General features: G+C 33.5%; 1 protein-coding gene across 2 annotated transcripts in view; it reads right to left on the minus strand.

Annotated features, from left to right (window-relative positions):
* Positions 1 to 846: 846 nt before the first annotated feature.
* Positions 847 to 22,438, minus strand: part of ADAD1 (adenosine deaminase domain containing 1) — a 52,317-nt gene continuing 30,725 nt past the window's right edge. For both annotated transcript variants that reach the window (XM_028102313.2, XM_028102312.2), the window contains exons 9-11: positions 19,696 to 19,933; positions 14,040 to 14,172; positions 847 to 960 (exon numbers count right to left, since the gene is read on the minus strand). In XM_028102313.2, coding sequence (XP_027958114.1) covers positions 847 to 960; positions 14,040 to 14,172; positions 19,696 to 19,933 — 485 coding nt within the window. The remainder of the gene's footprint in view (positions 961 to 14,039; positions 14,173 to 19,695; positions 19,934 to 22,438) is intronic.

Below are 22,438 nucleotides of genomic sequence, written 5' to 3' on the forward strand. Positions count from 1 at the left end.
GATTGAAACTAAGGAATAGGTTGAAGAGGTTGAAGTATGGAACAAACTCAAAATTTCACTGAGGATATATAGCCTAATTCAAGTATAACTAAACTTTCTCTTTTGATCTAATCACTGTATAAACAAATATAAGTGTAAAGCTAAATAATTTTTGTTGATTATCAGAAATCCCTACTTATCTAAATTATAAATATTAAATCACATTTGGATGAATCTTACACAACACTTGAAAATAGTCAATCTTATTTAAAGCATTTATGATGACCTTTAATCAGAAGATAATGGTTAACATTTTTCTGCATGTATATGTGCAGTTTGCATTCATAAACTTCTTAGACATGAGAAATGGTGTTCTAGTTGTTGTTTTTCACTATCACACAAACATGGTTCCTGGCAAATATTAGGCACTCAAATGTTTGTTGAATTAATCAACAAATGAGCAAAAACTATTATTTGTATTCCTGGATTCTAATTTTTAATTTAAAAAGAAACAACCTGAATGAGATACCCAGAAACAATGTTGAGTATATTTGCTAAATAGATAGCTTTAAAGCAAAAACTTAAAAGAAATTTTCTTTTAAAGTACAAAAAGGGCAGTGGCTTTATAATGCCTGTAAAAATAAAGGCAAAATGGCTGCATAATGACCCAGGTTATAATTTTTCCAAAAGGCCACAAAAAATTCCCCAATATTTTAATGTAAATTATTACTATCAGCAATCTCTGGACACTGCTGTTGCAAGACTTTGGTTGTGGAAGCTGCAAACCACCAAAATTTTTAAAATATATTTACTAGTCAAAGACACCAAAAAATAAAAGATTTTTAATATGACAATGGATTGCCCGAATCACATACTAAATTGCTCTATACAGGGAGATTTCACAATCCAGGAGCCATAGCCATGTTGCTGCAAGTAGGATTTCAGCAAAGTTTTAGCTTCTTGATAGGATCCAGACATACACTATAGAAAGAAAAAAAACTGAATTATAGGATATAGGCAGAATTTGGCTTATGAAAAGTAAGGTAACCCTAATCTTGCTTCTTTAGTTTGACATTTTAAAATTTAATGAAAATAATTTTGAATTCCTATTTTTCTCATTTTTGAAACTAAACATTTTTCTTGCCAACACTCCCAAAGAGACAATTTTTGGGTTTTTTTTTACATTTTTTATTAAAATAATCATACTCATTACAGAAAACTTGAAAAGTAGAGAAAATATAAAGAAAATAAAATCTGCCTATAATCCCCAAACAATAGATAACCACCATCATTTTGGTTTATTTCATTTTTTTACAAATGAACATATAGATGAACTTCTTAAAAAGCTTTCCTGAAGTGTAATTACATACCATAAATGCACTCACTGCAAGTATAGTTTAATGATTTTTAGTAAATTTATAAAGGTATGCAACCATCCCACAGTAAAGTTGTAAAACAATTCCATCACCTGCAAAAAAGCTCCACTGTGCCCATCTGCAGTCCAATCTGTAATTCCCAGCTCCAGCCAACCACGAATCTATCTATGTTTTAGAGTTTTACTTTTCCTAGAAATTTCATAAAACTCGAGGAACACCATATGAACTCTTTTGTGTCAGGCTTTTTTTGTTTAGCATAACGCTTTCAGATTCATTCATGTTGTTTCATGTATTTGTAGTCTGATCTATTTTATTGCTGATTAGTATTCCATCATATGGATTTATGACATTGTTTAAGGATTCACCAACCGATGAACAACTGAATGTTTCCAGTTTTGGGCTATTATGAATAATGCTGCTGTAAACATTTATGTACAAGCCTTGTGTAGATATAAGTTTTTGTTCCTCCTGGACAGATACCAGTGAAAGTGCTGGGTCACATGATAACTATATGATTACCTTTGCAAGAGACTGCCAAACTGTTTTCCAAAGAGACCGTACTATTTTACATTCTCATCGGCAGTACAAATCTCCAGTTTCTCTGCAACAACATCTAGTATATAGTGTTTTGGATTTTAGTGTTTGTGCAGTTGTATGGTCAACACCTAATGCCTGATGAGGCTGAGCATCTTTTATATGTGTATTAGCCATTTGCATATATTCTCTGCTACTTTTAAAAACTGGGTTGTTTGCCCTCTCAATACTGAGTTGTAAGAGTTCATTATATATTATTACAGCTCCAAGACCTTTATCAGATGTAGGATTAGTCAGTTTTTTCTTCCAGTCTATGACTTGGATTTTCATTTTCTTAATGGTAACTTTTGAAAAGCAAGTTTTAAATCCATTTGAGTCCAAATGATCAATTTTTTTCTCTTACAGATTGTGCTTCTGGCATCACATCTAAGAAACTGTTTCCTAACATAAGAATACAAATACTTTGACATTTTCTTCGAAGTTTTATAGTTTTAGCTCTCTTAGATATATGATCTATTTTAAGTTTTTCTTTGTATGACTCATATGAGTCTAATTTTTTTTTTTTGTCCACAGATATCCAACAGTTCCAGCACCATTTATTGAAAAGACTATTCTTTCTCCCATTAAGTTAACTTGGCACCTTTATACAAAATAAATTGACCATAAGTGTGTGGGTTTACTTCTGACTTCTATTCTGTTCCATTGATTTATAGGTCTATCATTACATCAATACATTGTCTTGACTACTGCGGCTTTATGATAAATTTTGAAACTATGTAGGGTAAATCTACCTTTTTGAAAATTGTTTTGGTTCTTTATGTCCTTTGGATTTACTTGTCAATTTTGATCAGAATCAGCTCTTCCAATTTCTACACAAAAGCTTGCTGGGATTCTAATGAGTTTGCTTTGAATCCATAGATTAATTTGGAAAGAGGGGACATCCTAACAATATTTAATTTTCCAACCCATGAAATGGTACAACTCTCCATTTATTTAGGTCTTCAATTACTCTCAGCAACGTTTCATCATTTTCAGGGTATAGATCTTGTACTTACTTTGTTAGATTCATCACTAAGCATTTTTTATGCTATTCTGGAGAAAACAGTTTTCCCAATTTTAATTCTGGAGTGTTCATTCCATATATATATACATATACATATACATACACAATTTATTTTTCTACATTGTTCTTATAATGTGTACTAAATTCACATATGATATAGTTGCTTTTGGTAGAGTCCACAGGATATTCTACATACAAGATTACATTATTTAGAAACAAGAACAGTTTTTCTGTTCTTTCCAGTGTCAATGCCTTTTCTTTTTCTTGACTTGAACTTGCTAGGACCTACAGAACAATGATGAATAGAAGTGATGAGAGCAGACATTCTTGTTTTCTTCCCTAATCTTGTTGGGGGCAGGGGGAAGAGTATTCTTTCACCATTAAGCATGATGTCAACGGTACGTTTTTCATTTGAGGAAATTTACTTCTCTTATTCAGTATTTTTAATCATGAATAGCTGGTGGATTTTGTAAAATACATTTTGTACATCTTTTGAGGTAATTATGTGGGTTTCGAGCTTGAATCTAGTCATATAATGCTAGTACATTCAATAATTTTTCTGATGTTAAATCAACCCTGCATTCCTGGAACAAACCTCCTTTGTCATGGTGTATAATCCTTTTCATGGGTTCCTGGATTTACTTTGCCAATATCTTAAGAATTTTGCATTTATATTCCTGAGAGATAATGGTCCGTAGTCTTCATTTTTTGTGACGTTTTAATCCTGTTTTGGTATCAGGCTTATAGTGACCTCATAAAATTTGGCAGTAAACTTTTTAAAAACTTCCATTTTATGGAAGAGTTTTTTTGTAGGATTTTTATCTTTTTGCATATATGTTTGCTAGAACTCACCAGTAAAGCTCTATCTGCACTCTGCTTTTACTTTAGGAAATTTTTTTTTGTTTTTATCTTAATTCCAGTTAACATACAGTGTTATATTAGTTTCAGGTATACAATATAGCAATTCAACAATTCCATACATCACTTGGTGCTCATCAAAACAAGGGCAATCCTTATTCCTCATCATCTATTTAACGCATACCCTCCATCCCCTCTGATAACCACCAGTTTGTTCTCTATAATTAAGAGTCTGTTTCTTGGTTTGTTTCTCCTTTAGGAAAAGAATTTTAATTAATAATTCAACTACTTTAGTTCAATTTGGATATTCTCTTTATTTTTTTTTATGCTACCATGCAACAAAACTTTTATTAACATTTTGAACAGCTACTGAGAAAACCAGTGATTCAGCTATTACTGAAACTGGTAATTTCTAAATTTAAATTGGGGCAAATGGCTATAGTGCAGAGCAATGCCATCACTGGGCACTATGAATTCAAGACTGAAGAATTAACAGCCACCTCTCAGACGGAGAACCAGGTGGAGAGCTGACGCTTTCTGGATGTCATGTTTTATAATTTAGATCTTTCTAGGAATGTGTTCATTTAACTTGTCTAATTTTTTGACAAAAAGTTGTTTATACTGGGCGCCTGGATGGCTCAGTCAGTTAGCATCTGCCTTCGGCTCAGGTGGTGATCCCGGGGTCCTGGGATGGAGCCCCGCATCGGGCTCCCTTCTTTGCAGGAAGGCTGCTTCTCCCTCTCCCACTCCCCCTGCTTGTGTTCCCTGTTTCTATGTCAAATAAACAAAATCTTTTAAAAAAAAGTTGTTTATAATATTCCAATTATTTTAGCTCTTTGGGTTCTGTAGTGATGACCCTTCTTTCATTCCAAATTGTGATCACTTGTATGTTATCTCTTACTATTTTATGTTAAAGGATTATCAATGTTGATTTTTTTTCAACGAGTCAACTTTTGATTTCACTGATTTTTCTCTTTTCTAGTTCACTGATTTCTATACTACTTTATATTATTCTCTCTCTCTTGTTTTAATTTGCTCTTCTTCTAACATCTCAAGGTGGAAGCTCAAATAACTGATTCTACATTTCTCTTCCTAATGTAAGTGATTAAAGCTGTAAATTTCTAACCACTCCTTCAGTTATATTCCACCAATTTCAATATGTTGTATTTTCATTCTGTTGAAGATACTTTTTAATTTGCTTATAATTTCTTGACTCACAGGTTATTCAGAAGTTAATTCTCAAATGGCTAACTTCCCAGATTTCATTCCTCTGTTGATTTATAATTTAATTCCATAGTGGTTAAGAACATGCTTTGTCTGATTTTAATCCTTTTAAACTTATTAAGACTTGTTTTATTGCCAGTAATGGAGAATGCTTCATATGTACTTGAGAATAATGTATATTCTATTATGTAGTGTTTTATATAGGCCAGGTGGGTTGGCACTGATATTTAAGCCTTCCTATATTCTCACTTATTTTCTGTCTAGCTGTATTATCAACTGCTGAAACAAGACTATTAAAACCTCCTACTGTAGTTGTAGAATTATCTATTTCACCTTTCAATTCTGTCAGTTTTGGCTTGTGTATTTTGGGGTTCCTGTTACTAATACATGAGACTATTATATAACTATTTGTTATATGTTTCGATGTATTAGCCTTTCTATCACTATAAAACGTTGCTCTTTGTCTTGTAATATTTCTCATTTTAACGTATATTTGATGTTAATATAAACACTTCGGCTCTCTTTATTGCTACTGTTTGCATATGTTTTTTTCATCATTTCACTTTCAACTTGTGTTTTTTAATTTCATGTTTTCAGCAGACGACATACAGCTGGATCTTGTTTTTTTTTTTTTGTTTTGTTTTGTTTTTTTTACCGTATCTGATGAGCTCTGCCTTTTCTCTGGAGCATTTAGTCTAATAGAATCTAATGTGATTACTGATACAGTGGATTCATGTTTGCCATTTCACTGTTTTCCAAGTCCCATGTCTTTTATATCTCTGCTTCCTCTTTATTGCCTTCTAGCCTTTTAAAAAATGAATTTTAATACACCATTTTAATTCGTGTGTTGATATTTTGCATGTAGTTTTCCAGTTATTTTCTTCATGATTACTTTAGGAACTACAACATGCCTCTATATCTTACATTCTACTTCAGATTCATACTGACTTAATCTGGTAAAATGCAGTACCTTTGTTCCAATACTGACTGCTTTCTTTCTCTCTCCTTGTTACACTATTGCATCTACCTTTGTTACAAAATCAGTAATACACTGTTAAGATTGTTTTAAAGAATTTCCATTTTTTTAAATAAGAGGAAATACACACACATACACACACTGTTATATATTTACCCCCATGATTACCATTTTCAGTATTCTTTATTCCTTCCTGTAGATTTATATGTCAGCTGGTGTAATTTCTTCCAGGCTTCAAGGTTCCTTTGGAATTACTTTTAGAGAAGTTCTGCTAACAAAAAATTTTCTTCACTTTTTTTCTGCCTGGGGATTTTTTTCTTTTGCTTTTAAGAATTATCTTGCTATAAAATTCCTGGTTGCCAGGTTTTTCTTTCAGCACTTTATTTTCTTTTCTCAAATTTTTATTTAAGATTTTATTTTTATTTAGTTAAGGGGCGCCTGGGTGGCTCAGTTGGTTAAGCAACTGCCTTCGGCTCAGGTCATGATCCTGGAGTCCCGGGATCGAGTCCCACATCAGGCTTCCTGCTCAGCAGGGAGTCTGCTTCTCCCTCTGACCCTCTTCCCTCTCGTGCTTTCTATCTCTCATTCTCTCTCTCTCTCAAATAAATAAAATCTTTAAATTTTAGTTAATATATCACGTAATATTGGTTTCAGGAGAATTTAGTGATTCATCACTTACTTATAACACCCAGTGCCCAACACAAGCGTCCTCCTTAATACCCACCACCCATTTATCCCATCCTCCGCACCCACCTCTCATCCGGCAATCCTCAGTTTGTTCTCTGAAGTTTAGAGTCTTTTATGGTTTGCTTCCCTCTTTTTTCCCTTCCCTTGTGTTCATCTGTTCTGTTTCTTAAGTTCCACACGAGTGAAATCATATTTTTCTCTTATTTTGCTTAGCATAATACAATCTAGCTCCATCCACATTGTTGTAAATGGCAAGATTTTCATTCTTTTTGATGGCTGAGTAATATTCCATTATATATTTTATATATATACATAAATATGATATATCTACACACATCATCTTTATTCATTTATCAGTCAATGGGCATTTGGGCTCTTCCCGTAATTTGGCTATTGTTGATAATGCTGCTATAAATATCAGGGTGCATGCGCCCCTTTGAATCAGTATTTTTGATCCTTTGGGTAAATACCCAGTAGTGCAATTGCTGGGTCATAGGGTAGCTCTATTTTCAACTTTCTGAGGAACCTCCATACACTTCCAGAGTGGTTGCATCAGCTTGCCTTCCCACCAAAGGTGTAGGAGGATTCTCACCAACGTCTGTTGTTTCCTGACTTGTTAATTTTAGCCATTCTGACAGGTCTGAGGTGGTGTCACATTGTGGTTTTGATTTCCCTGATGATGAGAGATGTTGAACATCTTTTCACGTATCTGTCTTCTTTGGAAAAGTGTCTATTCCTGTCTTCTTGACTGGATTTTTTTTTGGGGGGGTGCTGAGTTTGATAAGTTCTTCATGTATTTTGGATACTAACCCTTTATCTGATATGTCATTTGCAAATATCTTCTCCCATTCTCTAAGCTGCCTTTGAATTGTTTCCTTCACTGTGCAGCTTTTTATCTTGATGAAGTCCCAATAGTTCATTTTTGCTTTTGTTTCCCTTGCCTCTGGACATATATCTAGCAGGAAGTTGCTATGGCCAACGTCAAAGAGTTTGCTGCCTGTGTTCTCCTCTAGGATTTTGATGGTTTCCTGTCTCAAATTTAAGTCTTTCATCCATTTTGAATTTACTTTTGTGTATGGTGTAAAAAGTGCTCCAGTATTCCCAACACCATTTGTTCAAAGGATTTTTTTCCTTTGGATACTCTTTCCTGTTTCTCTGAAGATTAGTTGACCATTTATTTCTGGGTTTTCTATTCTGTTCCATTGATCTATGTATCTGTTTTTGTGCCAGTGTCATACTGTCTTGATGACTACAGCTTTGTAATAGAGCTGGAAGTCTGGAATTGTGATGCCTCCAGCTACATCTTTTTCAAGATTGCTTTGGCTATCTGGGGTCTTCTGTCGTTCCACACAAACCTTAGGATTGTTCCAACTCTGTGAACTGGTGGTATTTTGATAGGGATTGCATTAAATGTGTGGATCGCTTTGGATAATATAGACACTTTAACAATATTTGTTCTTCCCAACCATAAGCACAACATTTCACTGCATTCTTTTCTAACAGGTTAAGATGTAATTTTTATATTATAAAATTCCTCCTTTTAAAGTGTACAATAAATGGTTCTAATATTTTCACAAAGTTGCATAACCATTACCAGTAATTCCAGAAATTTTTCATCACTCCAAAAATGATTCCTATATCCATAGCAGTCAATCCTCATTCTCTCCTTCCCCCAGTCCCTGGAAACCACTAATCTACTGTCTCTATGAATTTGCCTACTCTGGACATTTCATATAAATGAAATCATATTACCTGTTGCCTTTTGTGTCTGGCTTCTTTCACTTAACATAATGTTTTCAAGGTTGATCCATGTTGTAGAATGTATCATTACTTTGTTCTCTTTTATGGATGATTAAAGAGATATGCCACATTTTGTTTATCCATTCATCAGCTGGTGAACATTTGGGTTGTTTCCACCTTTTGTGTATTATGAATATGGCTGCTACAAACATTTGTGTACAATTTTGGTGTGAATATGTTTCCAATTTTCTTAATGCATATATCTAGGAGTGGAATTCCTGGGTTACATGCTAACTCTATATTTAACTTTTTTTTAAAGTTTATTTTTTAGTAATCTCTACACCCCCAATGTGGGGCTCAAACTCACAACCCCAAGATCTAAAATCACATGTTCTTCCAACTGAGCCAGCCAGGTACCTCTCTATATTTAACTTGTTGAGGAACTGTTAAATTGTTTCCCAAGGAAGCTGCATCATTTTACATTCCTACCAGCAACGTGTGATGGTTCGGATTTCTTTACATCCTTGACAACACTTAATATCTTTCTTTTTTACTATTGATATATCCTAGTATGTGTGAAGTAGTAAATCACTATGGTTTTTTAATTTGTATTTCCCTAATGATTAACGATGTCGAACATCTCTTCATATTCTTCTTGGCCATTTGTTTATTTTCTCTATAGAAATATCTATTCAAATTCTTTGGTCATTTTAAAAACTGGGTCATGTATCTTTCTATTACTGAGTTGCAAGAGTTTTTATATATTCTGGATACAAGTCCCTTATCAGATGTGTGATTTGCAAATATTTCCTCCTTGTATGTAACTTGCCTTTTCATTTTCTTAATTTTTGAAATGCAAAAGTTGTTATTTTAATAGTCTAAAATCCTAATTTTTTCTCTTATGGATTGTAATTTTTGGTATTAGATCTAAGAAACCTTTCTCTAACTTAAGAATACACACATTTTCTTCTATGTTTTCTCCTGAGAGTTTTATAGTTTTCATTCTTATATAGGTCTATCATCCATTTTGAGTTAACTTTTGTACAAGGCAGGAGGTAGATGTCCTCGTTCATTCTTTTCCATGTGGATATCAAGTTGTCCCAAGATTACTTGTTGAAAAAACTTTTTTTTCCCACTTATCTTGGTACTCTTGTTAAAAATCAAATGTCCATAAATGTTAGGGTTTATTTCTTAACTGTCAATTATATCCTATTGAGCTAAATGTTTATCCTTATGCCAGTATTACCATGTCTTGATTACTCTGGCTCTGTGGTAAGCTTTGAAATCAGAAGTGTGGATTGTCCAACTATACTCTTCTTATTCAAGACTGTTCTGGCTATTTTAGGTTGGCCTCCATTGTTGCTAAAGAGAAATCAACCTTTAGATGTACTGTTCTATGACTAATAACATTTCTTTCTTTCACTGTTTTCAAGATTTTCTCTTTGTCTTGGTCTTAAGCAGTTTCAATAGGACATATATAGGTATGGATCTTTTTATACAGTGTTATATTAGTTTCAGGTATGCAATATAATGATTCAATAATCAATACCTTACTCAGTGCTCATCACGGTAAATGTGCTCTTAATGCCCTTCACCTATTTCATCCATTCCCCCACCCACCTCTCCTCTGGCAACCACCAGTTTGTATTCTATCTTTAAGTTTCTTAAATTCCACACATGAGTGAAACCATATGGTATTTGTCTTTCTCTGACTAATGGATGGATCTAGCAGATATGGATCTTTTCAAAATTTTTTCTTTTCCTGGGGATTTGCGGAGTTTCTTGAATCTGTTAGTTTTTCATCCAGTTGGGGGATTTTTTCAGTATTACTTCTTCATATTTTTTTTCCTGCTTTTCTCTCTCCTTTCCATCTGAGATTCCTAATACACATCTGTTGGTGTGCTTAATATTGTTCCACAAATCTTTGAGGCTCTGCTTATTTTTCTTCAATCTGTTTTCATTCTGTCTTTAAAAAATAATTTCTATTGATCTTCAAAGTTCATTGATTTTTATCTGCCACCTCAAATGTGCTGTTGCACCCATCTAAAGATTTTTTCACTTAATACTGTTTCAATTCTAGAATTTTCATGTTTTCTTTTGTAGTTTCTCTACTGAGATGGCTATTTTTTTTCATTTTGTTTATTATTGTAGTATAATTAACATAGTGTTCTATTAGTTTCAGGTGTACAATATAATGATTCAACATCTCTATACATTATTCAGTGCTCCTCACAGTAAGTGTGCTCTTAATATCCTTTATCTATTTCAACCTCCCTCCCCCACCTACTTCCCCTCTGGCAACCACCAATTTGTCTGTGTATGTAAGTCTGTTTTTTTGTTTGTCAGTTTTTTCTCTTTGTTCATTTGCTTTGTTTCTTGAATTCCACAAAGGAGTGAAATCATATGGCATTTGTCTTCCTCTGTCTGATTTATTTCATTTAGCATTATACCCTGTAGGCCTATCCAAGTTGTTGCAGATGGCAAGATCTCATTCTCTTTTATGACTAATATTCCATATTTCTATCTTCTTTATCTGTTCAGCGATCAATGGACACTTGAATTGCTTCCATATCTTCACTACTGTAAATAATGCTGCAATAAACAGGTGCATAAATCTTTTTGAATTAGTATTTTTGTTTTCTTCAGGCAATTGTCCAGTAGTGGTATTACTAGGTCATCTGGCAATTCTATTTTTAATTTTTTGAGGAACTTCCATACTGTTTTCTGCAGTGGCTGCACCCATGTATATTCCCACCAACTGTGCATGAGGGTTCCTTTTTCTCCATACCCCGATATTTATTGTTATGTTAATCACCATACATTACATCATTAGTTTTTGATGTAGTGTTCTATGATTGTTTGCGTATAACACCCAGTGCTCCATTCAGTACGTGCCCTCTTTAATACCCATCACCAGGCTAACCCATCCCCCCACCCCCTTCCCCTCTAGGAGAACCCTCAGTTTGTTTCTCATAGTCCATAGTCTCTCATGGTTCATCTCTCCCTCCAATTCCCCTCCCTTCATTTTTCCCTTCCTACTATCTTCCCCCTTTTTTTTTTTAACATATAATGTATTATTTGTTTCAGAGGTACAGGTCTGTGTTGATACACTGTTATATTTTCTTTTAATTCTCTGAACATATTTATAATAGCTGCTTTGAGGTCAGCTATATTTAACATTTGGACCCACTTAGAACCAGTTTCTATTGACTATTCCTTTTCCCAAGTATATGTTTCACCTTCCTGTTTTTTACAACTCCCATCTTTTTTGGTTAAAACTTAAACTTTTCAGACAATATATTATAGAAACTCTGGACATGGTTTTATTTTTTCTGAAGTTTTTTTATTTTTTAAATTTAGCTTACTTAAATTGTGAGATCTGTTTTCTCTGTGGTATGCAGCTGCTGTTGTCCCTTCCCAGGTTTTTTATTTTTATTTTTTAGCCTGGTCTCCTAATGGTTACCCTACATCTGCTTAGCTTAATGATAAATGATTTCAGCAGACACTGTTCAAACACCTTAAACCTATAAGGCATCTACCTTCTCATCAATTTGTGTGTGTGTGGGGGGCGTTGTGTACATAGTCCCTTCACCCTATCCATGGTTTTGCTTTCCCTGGTTCCAATTACCCATAGTCAACCGCAGTCTGGAAGCAGATGATCCTCCTTCTGATATATCAGGAGGTCAACAGTAACCTCGCTACGTCACAATGCCTACATCATTCACTAACTTCAACTCATCAAATAATCATTTTATCATTTAATATCATCACAAGAAAAAGAAAGGTGAGTATAGTACAAGATATTCTGAGAAAGAGACCATATAACTTTTAGTACAATACACTGTTGTAACTGTTCTATTTAAATTATTGTTGTTAATCTCTTGTGCCTAATTTATAAATAAAACTTTATCATAGATATGTATATATAAGAAAACAACAGTATATATAGGATTCAGTATTACCTGTGGTTTCAGGCATCCGCTGGGGTTCTTGGTAGTATCCCCCATGGATAAGGAGGGACTATTGGATTTAATGTTGCAGCCAGTTCTCTTTTACAGTTTCACTCTTTACCGGGTTCTCTAGGGTCTTCCCTGCACAAGTGTAGGTTCTCATTCAGCCAAGGATATATGGAGAATTTATCTTAGCCCTTCCATGGCTCTTTCATTTTTAAAATCTACCTAAGTAAGTTACTAGTTGATCCATCACTTGTCCCAACCAGGACTGCAATCTTGGGTCAGCAAAATTATTGATTTTCCCCATTTGTTTCATACTAGGTTTGGCACTTTTAGCTGACAAAGCTTCAAATTTTTACCCTCTGCCCCAAATCAAGTCCACCCTCAAGCAGCAAATCTACTTCCAGTGGCATCCTCACTATAGTAAAAACTATAGTTCCTGCCACTGAAACTAGCAGAAAGGAGGGAGAAACAATAGGAACAGTCTTGGGTGAAGGCACCACAAACTCCTGTTGTTCTTATCCAAAGCTCAAGAAGTTTTTCAATAATACATACTTCTGTCTTCAATTTCTAGAGTTGTGAAAGGTGGTTTTTTGACAATTTTGTCCAGTTTTTATACTTGCTTTTATAAATATGATCTGCAACTTCATGCCACCAAAACCAGAAATTGCCTAGATAAGCTTTTATACTTAAAAATGTGTGTGCATACCCATAAATCTTGTAGTTAATATAATTGTTTCACAGGTTGGGTTTTATACATGTCTGAGTATTAAGATACTGTTGAAATTAAGAGACTTTCATACAATACTAGATTACGACTGAAACCGAATTTAGGTTATCAGAAACAATTTGTATTTAATAACTTGATGTCTTAGGTATGTCATATTATGATAACATGGTTTATGTCAGACTATACCAAATGAAAAAAAGCAGATTAAAAAACACATTCAGTATATTTTAAGATATATGCATACACAAATATACATATATATGCAAGACACACATGAGAAAATGAAATAACATGCTTACAGGTTTAAGAGTATCATAATTTGAATAGTAGGAAGGATTACAAGTACTATTTTCCCTCTGTATTAAAAAAAATCGCCAAATTCTCTATATATGCATTATGTTTGTAATACTAAAAAAATAAATATTTTAAAGAGAGAAAAAGTCTATATATATATATATATATATATATATATATACACACACACACACACACACACACATCACCTACTTAATCAGGCCCAAGTGACATGCTGAAATTAAAGCAGTTTCACAACTTTAAAACAGGAAAATTTATATGGATATCTTAATGTATTATTTTAGAATACTTCTAAAGTTAGCACAGTTAATATATACAGAATAAATTTTATTACCATTTTGTTTTTCTGGGTATGAAAGCAGGTTTTGATCAAATATCGTCAAAATAAGTACCACCATACTAAGGTGGCTACTTTAAGTGGCAGCACTCATTTACATATTCAATTTCTGGCATTATCATTTAAAAATTAATCCTACCAGTACATGGCAATACCTTATATTCAGTAACTATTTCAAGCAACTTCTATGTCTCATTATCATAAAATTACATTTTTGTTGTCTTAAATTTTATTTCTATGATCAATTTCTTTCCTTTAAGGACTTACCTTTGCTGCATGGTATGTACTAGCTTCAAGTAAATCTTCTTTCTTAGCTTCTTTGGCAAGCAGGTTAAATCGACTTAACATTGCAGCTTTACAAAGTCGACTTGCCATTGACACACCACTTTTAAATGGGGAACTAAAGTAGAAAGGAATGAAACATCCACTAATCATTATTCAAGGATTTATGCTGACAGTTGCAGAGATTAAAGTCAATATAGAATCTACAAATACTTTTCTCAATCATATACAATGAAGATAGTGAAAGATTTTTACACAAAAATTGTTCTGAATATTTACTTTCTGAAGCTAATTTCTTTTATTAACTTACAGCCTAAAATATTATAGTGTTGCATTAAAAATTAAAGAAGATGGATACTGGAACATTTTATTGTTTGAAGCAAAATTAATCTATGTTGATACAAATTAAAACAGTGGTTGTACCAGAATTGACTGGAAAAAGGCACAGAAATATGTTCTGGAAGGATGAGAATGTCCTGCATTTTAATGGAGTGATGGCTATACATGTGTATACATATATCAAAAGGCATGAAACTATATAGTACATTTCACTGCATGTAAATTTTAACTCACTAAAAAAAACATATATACACCCCTCCTCATGACCTTCCTATAATCTATGTATATGTATGTGCATGCATATATTTTTCTGTTTCTAATAAAAGTGGGTCCACAGACCATGAAATTTTTTGCTATAACTCTCTTCATTGTATCTTATTAGTTGTTCTTGTATTTACAAAAATTGCCCAAATCCTTCATTTCTCCCTGTCTCCATACTCTTTATAATGTGACTTTTAACATTCTCCTCTCAGTAACTGTGGTTGATTTCCCCTCCCCCTGAATTTGGGCTAGTTTTGTGACTTATTTTGGTGAATGAATAGAGGATGTGTCAGTTCTGAGCCTGGGCCTCATAGGTTTGTGTGCATTCTCTAGGGAATCATTCCTCTGCCAAATGAGCCAGCTGGGACTAGTCTACAAGAGGGCGAGACAACACATGGACCAGAGCCTTGTCATCCCTCTAAGACCAGACAGGTTGAATTTCAGTTAACCTAGAGTTAACCCCAGATGAATGAGGGAGCCCAACAAAATTCAGCGCAGTTGACCCTAAAAACTTGTGGGCAGTAATAAATGGTTATTTTAAGTCACTAAGTTTTGAGGTCGTTTTATATACAGAAATAGTTAACATATGCTCCTGTGCATGAAATCTATTGATCTCTTTATTAATATTTTCACCATGATACCTTTTGTTGTAGTTTTCCCAATGATTCTCCTGGGCTTTTCTCAGGTATAATATGATACCATATGCAAAGAATAGTAATTTTACCTTCTCCAGTATTTGATAATCACTCATTTCTTTCTCTTGTCCAAATGCTTTAAGTAAAATGTTAACAACAGTAAACAACTGTGTCTTGTTCTGGATGTTATCATCAAGCACGATGATACTTTTGACTAATAAACACACATTTTATCCTTAACAAAAATATCAAACTATTGCTTTTTTATTATCTTTATCTAGAATAGCTGAAGAGATATATTATATGCCTTCTTAGGATTTAGAGAGATGAATATGTGGTATCCCTAGATCATTTAATGACTATTTTAAAAGAATTTCTAATCTGGTATTATTTCTATTATGTTATTTACTATCCTCAGTCCTACAAAAAATACCAATTGATATTGTTGTATAAAATATGTATTTTTTAATGTACTGTTACATTCTGCTTATTAGCTATTTTGCCTGGATATAAAAGAAAGTTTCATCTGTAACTTTTGTGGAGGGAGGGCAGCAATCTTCTATCAGATTTAAGTAGCAGTGATATACCTGCTCCATAAAAGGATTTTAATGTTTTCCATTTTCTTAGACAGCATTGGAAAGTTCTGCTATTTAAAGGTTTAAAAATTCCTCTGAACCACCTCAGAACGGTGCTTTGAGAATAGTTAGTGCACCTTCCTGATAACTTTCTTGTGAAAATAATCTGTTTAGGTTTTTCCCTCTTCTGCACCAGTTATAGAAATAATTTTTCCTAGAAATATATGCATTTCACAAGGATTTAAAAAAGTATTTATATGGTTGAGCAAATAAGTTATGATTCTTTTAATCTTCTATTTCTGTTAATTACTCCCTTTTTATTAAATATGAGATTAGCTAGTGACATTTTCCCACAGAATCAGATTTTTATTACTTCTTTTTGTTATTTAGCTCTTTAATTTACATTTCTAGTTTTGGTGATTTCTTCATTCTGCTTAATTTATTTCCATTATCTCTTGATAGAAGCATCTGAAGTACTGGCTTTTCCATTCAGCTTTGCTTCAGCTGTATATCCTACGAGTTCTGATATGTAATGCTTTCAATATCCTTGTTTTCTAAATATTCTGCAGTTTCATTTTATATTTCCTCTTTGAGCCAAAAGTTAGAGGACTTTTTTCCACAATGAAAGAAATTCCTAGTATACTGATTTTGTTTTTTAGAGATTTACTGTATCATAATCAGAAAATACTGTCTACATTGCTTCTAACTTTAATTTAAATTCAAGTTAGTTAACATATACTGTATTATTAGTTTCAGGGTAGAGTTTAGTGATTCCTCAGTTGCATATAACACCCAGTGCTCATTACATCAAGTGCCTGCCTTAATGCCCATCACTCAGTTTCCCCATCCCCCACCCACCTCCCCTCCAGCAACCCTCAGTTTGTTTCCTACAGTTAAGAGTCTCCTACGGTTTGCCTGTTTTTATCTTATTTTTCCTTCTCTTCCTCTATGCTGTTTTGTTTCTTAAATTCCACATGAGTGAAATCATATGGTATTTGTCTTTCTCTGACTTATTTCGCTTAGCATGCTTTAGTTCCATCCACGTTGTTGCAGATGGGAAGATTTCATTCTTTTTGATAGCTAATATTCCCATATATATACCACATCTTCTTTATTCATTCATCTGTTGATAGACATCTGGACTCTTTTCCACATTTTGGCTATTGTGGACATTGCTGCTATAAACTTTGGGGTGCAGGTGCCCCTTCAAATCACTATTTTTCTGTCCTTTGGATAAATACCTAGTAGCGCAATGCTGGGTCATAGGGTAGCTCTATTTTTCATTTTTTGAGGAACCTCCATCCTGTTTTCCAGAGTGGCTGCACCAGTTTGCATTCCTACCAACAGTGTAAGAGGGTTCCCCTTTCTCCACATCCTCGCCAACATCCATTGTTTCCAGAGTATTATGTTTTAGTCATTCTGACCAGTGCGAGGTGGTATATCTCATTGTGGTTTTGATTTGTATTTCCCTGGTGGTGAGTGGTGTTGAGCATTTTTTCATGTGTCTGTTAGACTTTTGTAGGTCTTCTTTGGAGAAATGTCTGTGCATGTCTTCTGCCCTTTTCTTGACTGGATTTTTTGGTTTGGGTGTTGAATTTGGTAAGTTCTTTATAGATTTTGGATAGTAGCCCTTGATCTGCTATGTCATTTGCAAATATCTTCTCCCATTCCATAGGTTGCCTTTTAGTTTTGTTGATTGTTTCCTTTGCTGTGCAGAAGCTCTTTATCTTGATGAAATCCCAGTAGTTCATTTTTGCTTTTGTTTCCCTTACCTCTGGAGACTGTCTAGTAGAAAGTTGCTGAGGTCAAAGAGGTTGCTGCTGGTGTTCTCCTCCAGGATTTTGATGGATTCCTGTTTCACATTTAGGGCTTTCATCTATTTTGAATTTATTTTTGTGTATGGTGTAAGAAAGTGGTCCAGTTTCATTCTTCTGCATGTTTTCCCAACACCATTTGTGAAGATACTGTCTTTTTTCCTTTGGATATTCTTTCCTGCTTTGTTAAAGATTAGCTAGCTGACTATAGAGTTGAGGGTCCACTTCTGGGTTCTCACGTTGCTTCTAACTTTTGGAATTTGAGATTTTCTTTGTGGCCTAACATAAGATCAGTTTTTTTCAATATTCTATAGGTTCTTCAAAAGTAGGTGTATTTTATATTTTTACGCTGCCATTTCGTGTAAGTTAAACAAATCTACCTTTTTGCTATTTAAAACCACTATATCCTTGCGTATTGTTTTGTCTATTTGATCATGAACTGAAAGGTCAATTATTGTCCCAACCAGTAGTGGATTTCTATTTTTCCTCCTCTTCTGTAACTTTTGCTTTATGAATGTTGATATTATGTTATCTGTTGCATAGGTATCCCTAACTGTTCTTTCTTCCTTGTGAATTATACATAATAATAATAGAGTCTTCTGCCTTATGTAATGCTTTGGAGCTGAACTACACCTTGTGTAATATTTAGATCACATCTGCTCTCTTCATTTGTAATCACCTAGCAAGCATTTAGCTATAATAAATTAGTTAAGTTCATTTTATACTAATTTTAGCTTTGTTATGCTCATATTTTATCTGCTTTCAGTAAAAGACTTTTTCATGTCTTATCAAAGACTTGTTTTGTTTGTGTATAATTTGTCCATTATTAACAGCTGATTCAAGGCAAGAATAGTGTAATTCACATTAGTTGAAGTAATCAATAGTATGCCTGAGTTCATACCAAGAAACATTTGTATGTGGTCTTAATTTAAACCCATCTTTCACAAAGAAAGCAGTTTAAGCATTTAAATTTTTAACATTATTCATTACCTCATTATAAATGTATGGTCACTCTAAAAGAACAGTTTTAGTTTTACTTGATAATCAATGGCAGGGATATTATAAAGAAATGTCTAAAAGTCATAGCGTATTACGGTTATTGACAAGGGCTTTGGAAATAAAATGTCCAGATAAGAATCCCAGCTGTGTTACTTATTATTTGGGGGACTTTAAGCAAGATATTAAACCTAGCTTGAATCAGTTCATCTGTAAAAGAGCAACAATACCACCTAATCTATAGGGTTATTATAAGAAGACAGTATAACATAGTACATATTTTAACACATGTTAAAAATACAGGTTCTTAGCTTTAGATCCAGAAATTCAGATTCAGTAAAAGAAAATGTATTTTTAAAACAAATACATTATATGATCCTCGTGTTAATTAAAATCACAAAATGATACTTAGAAAAATATAGGTTCTGGAAACTGATTTTGAATACTGGCTCCATTCAACTTAATTAACTCCAGTAAGTTATAGAACTTCTCCAGGTCTGTCTTCTCATCTGAAACAAAATGTGTGTTCTTTTAAAATTAGTACAATGCCTACGAAGTAGTCACACTCAGTGGTAACTATAATTGTTCAGAATTCAAAACACTGCACCTAAAAAAGAATAATTTTAAAAGTTCTATTAAAATGCATTTTTGCTTAGTATTTTTAAGGGTTTTGTTTTTATTAAAGTATAGATGGAGGTAGATTTACTGTGAAGCTTAACCTTCTGGGCCCCTAACACTTACACAGGATCCTTCTAAATATAGCTGACCCTTAAACAACCAGGTTTAAACTGCACAGGCCCATTTATATGCAGATTTTTTTCTGACACAGTATTGTAAATGTATTTTCTCTTCCTTAAGATTTTTTTTTTTTAACTTTTATTTAAATTCCAGTTAGTCAACACAGTGTAGTATTAGTTTCAGGTGTACAATTTAGTGATCCAACACTTATATACAACACCCATTGCTTACCACAAGTGTCCTGCTTAAATACGTGATTTTAAAAGAAATTAGTAATGCTAACCTTTCAGTGATCTTTCCACTTAGGCCATCCACAATCTCCAAAGAAATGTCCCCTTGTGCCCAATTCAGACTCAGGGATTTATATTCCAAGTTTGTTTGAAGTAGATATGCAGAAGGTACTAAACTAACACGAGGTCTGTTGACCAAATAAAACATTGGAAGTTTTGAAGTGAGTGTATCATCAACACGTTGCTTTACAGCAATTTCTAAACCTCTAGTATCACTGCAATTCCCATCACCTAGAAAGTAAAAACAAAACACTCAAAGTTCAATATCAAAAGACTAGGCCAAAAAAAGGAAACAGTCTAAAGTCTTTTTATCTTTTTCTTGTAACCTTTCCTTTCCTACTTCCCAGCAACTACTTCTGTATTTTTTTACAAGAACCAGGACAAGGTAACAATGGTCATAATTTCCATTTAAAAAGGAATCTACAGAAAATAACAAATTGACATTCCAGTGAATAAAAGTGAAGAGCCAGAACTGACCCAGAAAAAAATACAGTACTTTTTACAGGGTTCTACCAGAGAGAATTGGCTTATCCTGTCTTGATTTTTCAGATTACAGCATGAGACCAGCAAATAATACAGGAGATGAATGTGGCTGAGACATGGCTGGTGAGATTAAGTTATTTTTCCACATCTAAGGGCCACAAATTATAACTATTCCAGTACCACAATGTTCCAGTTTCACAACACAAAATAATTTAAATAATGACCATTTCCGGTTACAATTTGGGCTAATACCAAAACCTTTGAGTTTTCAGTTAAAATAACTGTTGAAAGAATGCTCAAAAAGATGTAATATCATTAGTATAGTATAAAATAGTGGGCTCATCAAACTTAAAATAGAAGTTAGACAAGTCATTCCTATTTAAAAATTAGTAATTCAAAAGTAGATCTCTTTTCTCCTTAAAGGGTCAGAAGTTCTCACAAAGAGAAATTTTACATACCACTAGACATTACATCACGAAGTTTTGTTTCCGTACATTGGAACTGTTGAGATGGCTACTGGTCTTACACTCATTATGACTATTGGGAAACTAGAAAATGATGTAAAAAGAACACGAATTGCTGTTGACACCCTTTTTCTAAGCACTCTTTTGTATGTGTGTGTGTGTGTGTGTTTTAATCCCAGTATAGTTAACATACAGTGTTAGTTTCAGGTATATAATATACAGATTCAACAATTCTATATATTACTTGGCACTCATCAAGATGTGTACTCTTAATCCCCATCACGTATTTCACCCAGCCGCCCACCTACAACCATTCCTCTGTCTGTTCTCTATAGTTAAGAGTCTTTTTCCAGTTTATCTTTTTTTTCTTGCTTGTTTCTGAAATTCCTTGAGTGAAATCACATGGTATTTGTCTTTCTCTGACTTATTTCACTTAGCATAACACCCTCTAGATCCACCCATGCTGTTGCAAATGGCAAGATTTCATTCTTTTTTATGGCTAAGTAATAATCCATTGTATGTATATACCACATCTTTTTTATTCATCAATAGAGGGTAAGTATTCCACTGAACATTCCAAATTAAGAAGTACTGACAAATGAAGACTAGTTAAAAATATGCTTGGGCACAAAAAAAAAAAAAAGATATGCTGGGGCACAAACATTTGGGAAGAAATAAGGTCTGTGGAATAGTCACTGTATCTATAACGAACAGAAGACATGGATTCAAAAGACAATGTTAACATATTATTACTCACTGTGCTATAGACTAAATGTGTCCCCATAAAATATGTTAAAATCTAATTCCCAATATAATAGTAGGCCTTTGTGAGGCACCCTTGTAAAAGAGGCTCTCATCCCTGCTACAGTATCAGGACACAGTGAGAAAACAGGCATCTATGAATCAGGAAATGGGCCCTCACAAGACACTGAATCTGCCAACACCTTGATCCTGGAATTTCCACTACAGAACTGTGAGAAACATATATTTGTTGTTTAACACACCCAGTCTGTGGAATTTTTGTTGTAGTAGCCCAAACAGAATAAGACATAGTGTAATGAGATAATGCCACTGTTTGTGCCTAAAATACCTTTTGGTATTCCCACACATGTGGGGGAAAAAAAAAAAAGCCTGCAAGTCAAATTCCATTTAAGATTCCTTACATACCAAATTGTTTCACCTAAATGTTTTAAAAGGTGGTATAAAACACTATATCAAAAACTAATGATGTAATGTATGGTGATTAACATAACATAATAAAATAAAATTTTTAAAAAAAGAGATGATGGACTCTGAAAAACAAACTGAGGTTTCTGGAGGGGAGGAGGGTGGGGGGATGGGTTAGCCTGGTGATGGGTATTGAGGAGGGCACATTCTGCATGGAGCACTGGGTGTTATGAACAAACAATGAATCATGGAACAGTACACCAAAACAAATTATGTAATATATGGTGATTAACATAACAATAAAAAATAAAAAAAAGATGGTATAAAAGCAATAATGTAATAGAAAAAAGTTTATTAATACTAGAAATTTTACTTTTCCTCTTTATATATGTATGCTTTAACTATTAACTAAATCTGAAGTATGGTTTTGGTTATATCTGGAGGCTAAATCTTGTTCCTGGAAAAATATAGCTCTAAAATTACATCATATAATAAGGAAAGTTCGATTTATCTCAGGTCATCTAAAATAACATGAAACTCAAAGGTGAAGTCAAAAATTAAATCTCTAATAACAAAAGCAAAGAAACACATCGACAACAATACAGTAAGAGTGGGGGACTTT

Source organism: Eumetopias jubatus, unplaced genomic scaffold, assembly GCF_037043125.1.
Source record: "Eumetopias jubatus isolate StellerSeaLion01/CBP00866 unplaced genomic scaffold, mEumJub1_p1.0 scaffold_2, whole genome shotgun sequence".
Classification (NCBI taxonomy): Eukaryota; Metazoa; Chordata; class Mammalia; order Carnivora; family Otariidae; genus Eumetopias; species Eumetopias jubatus.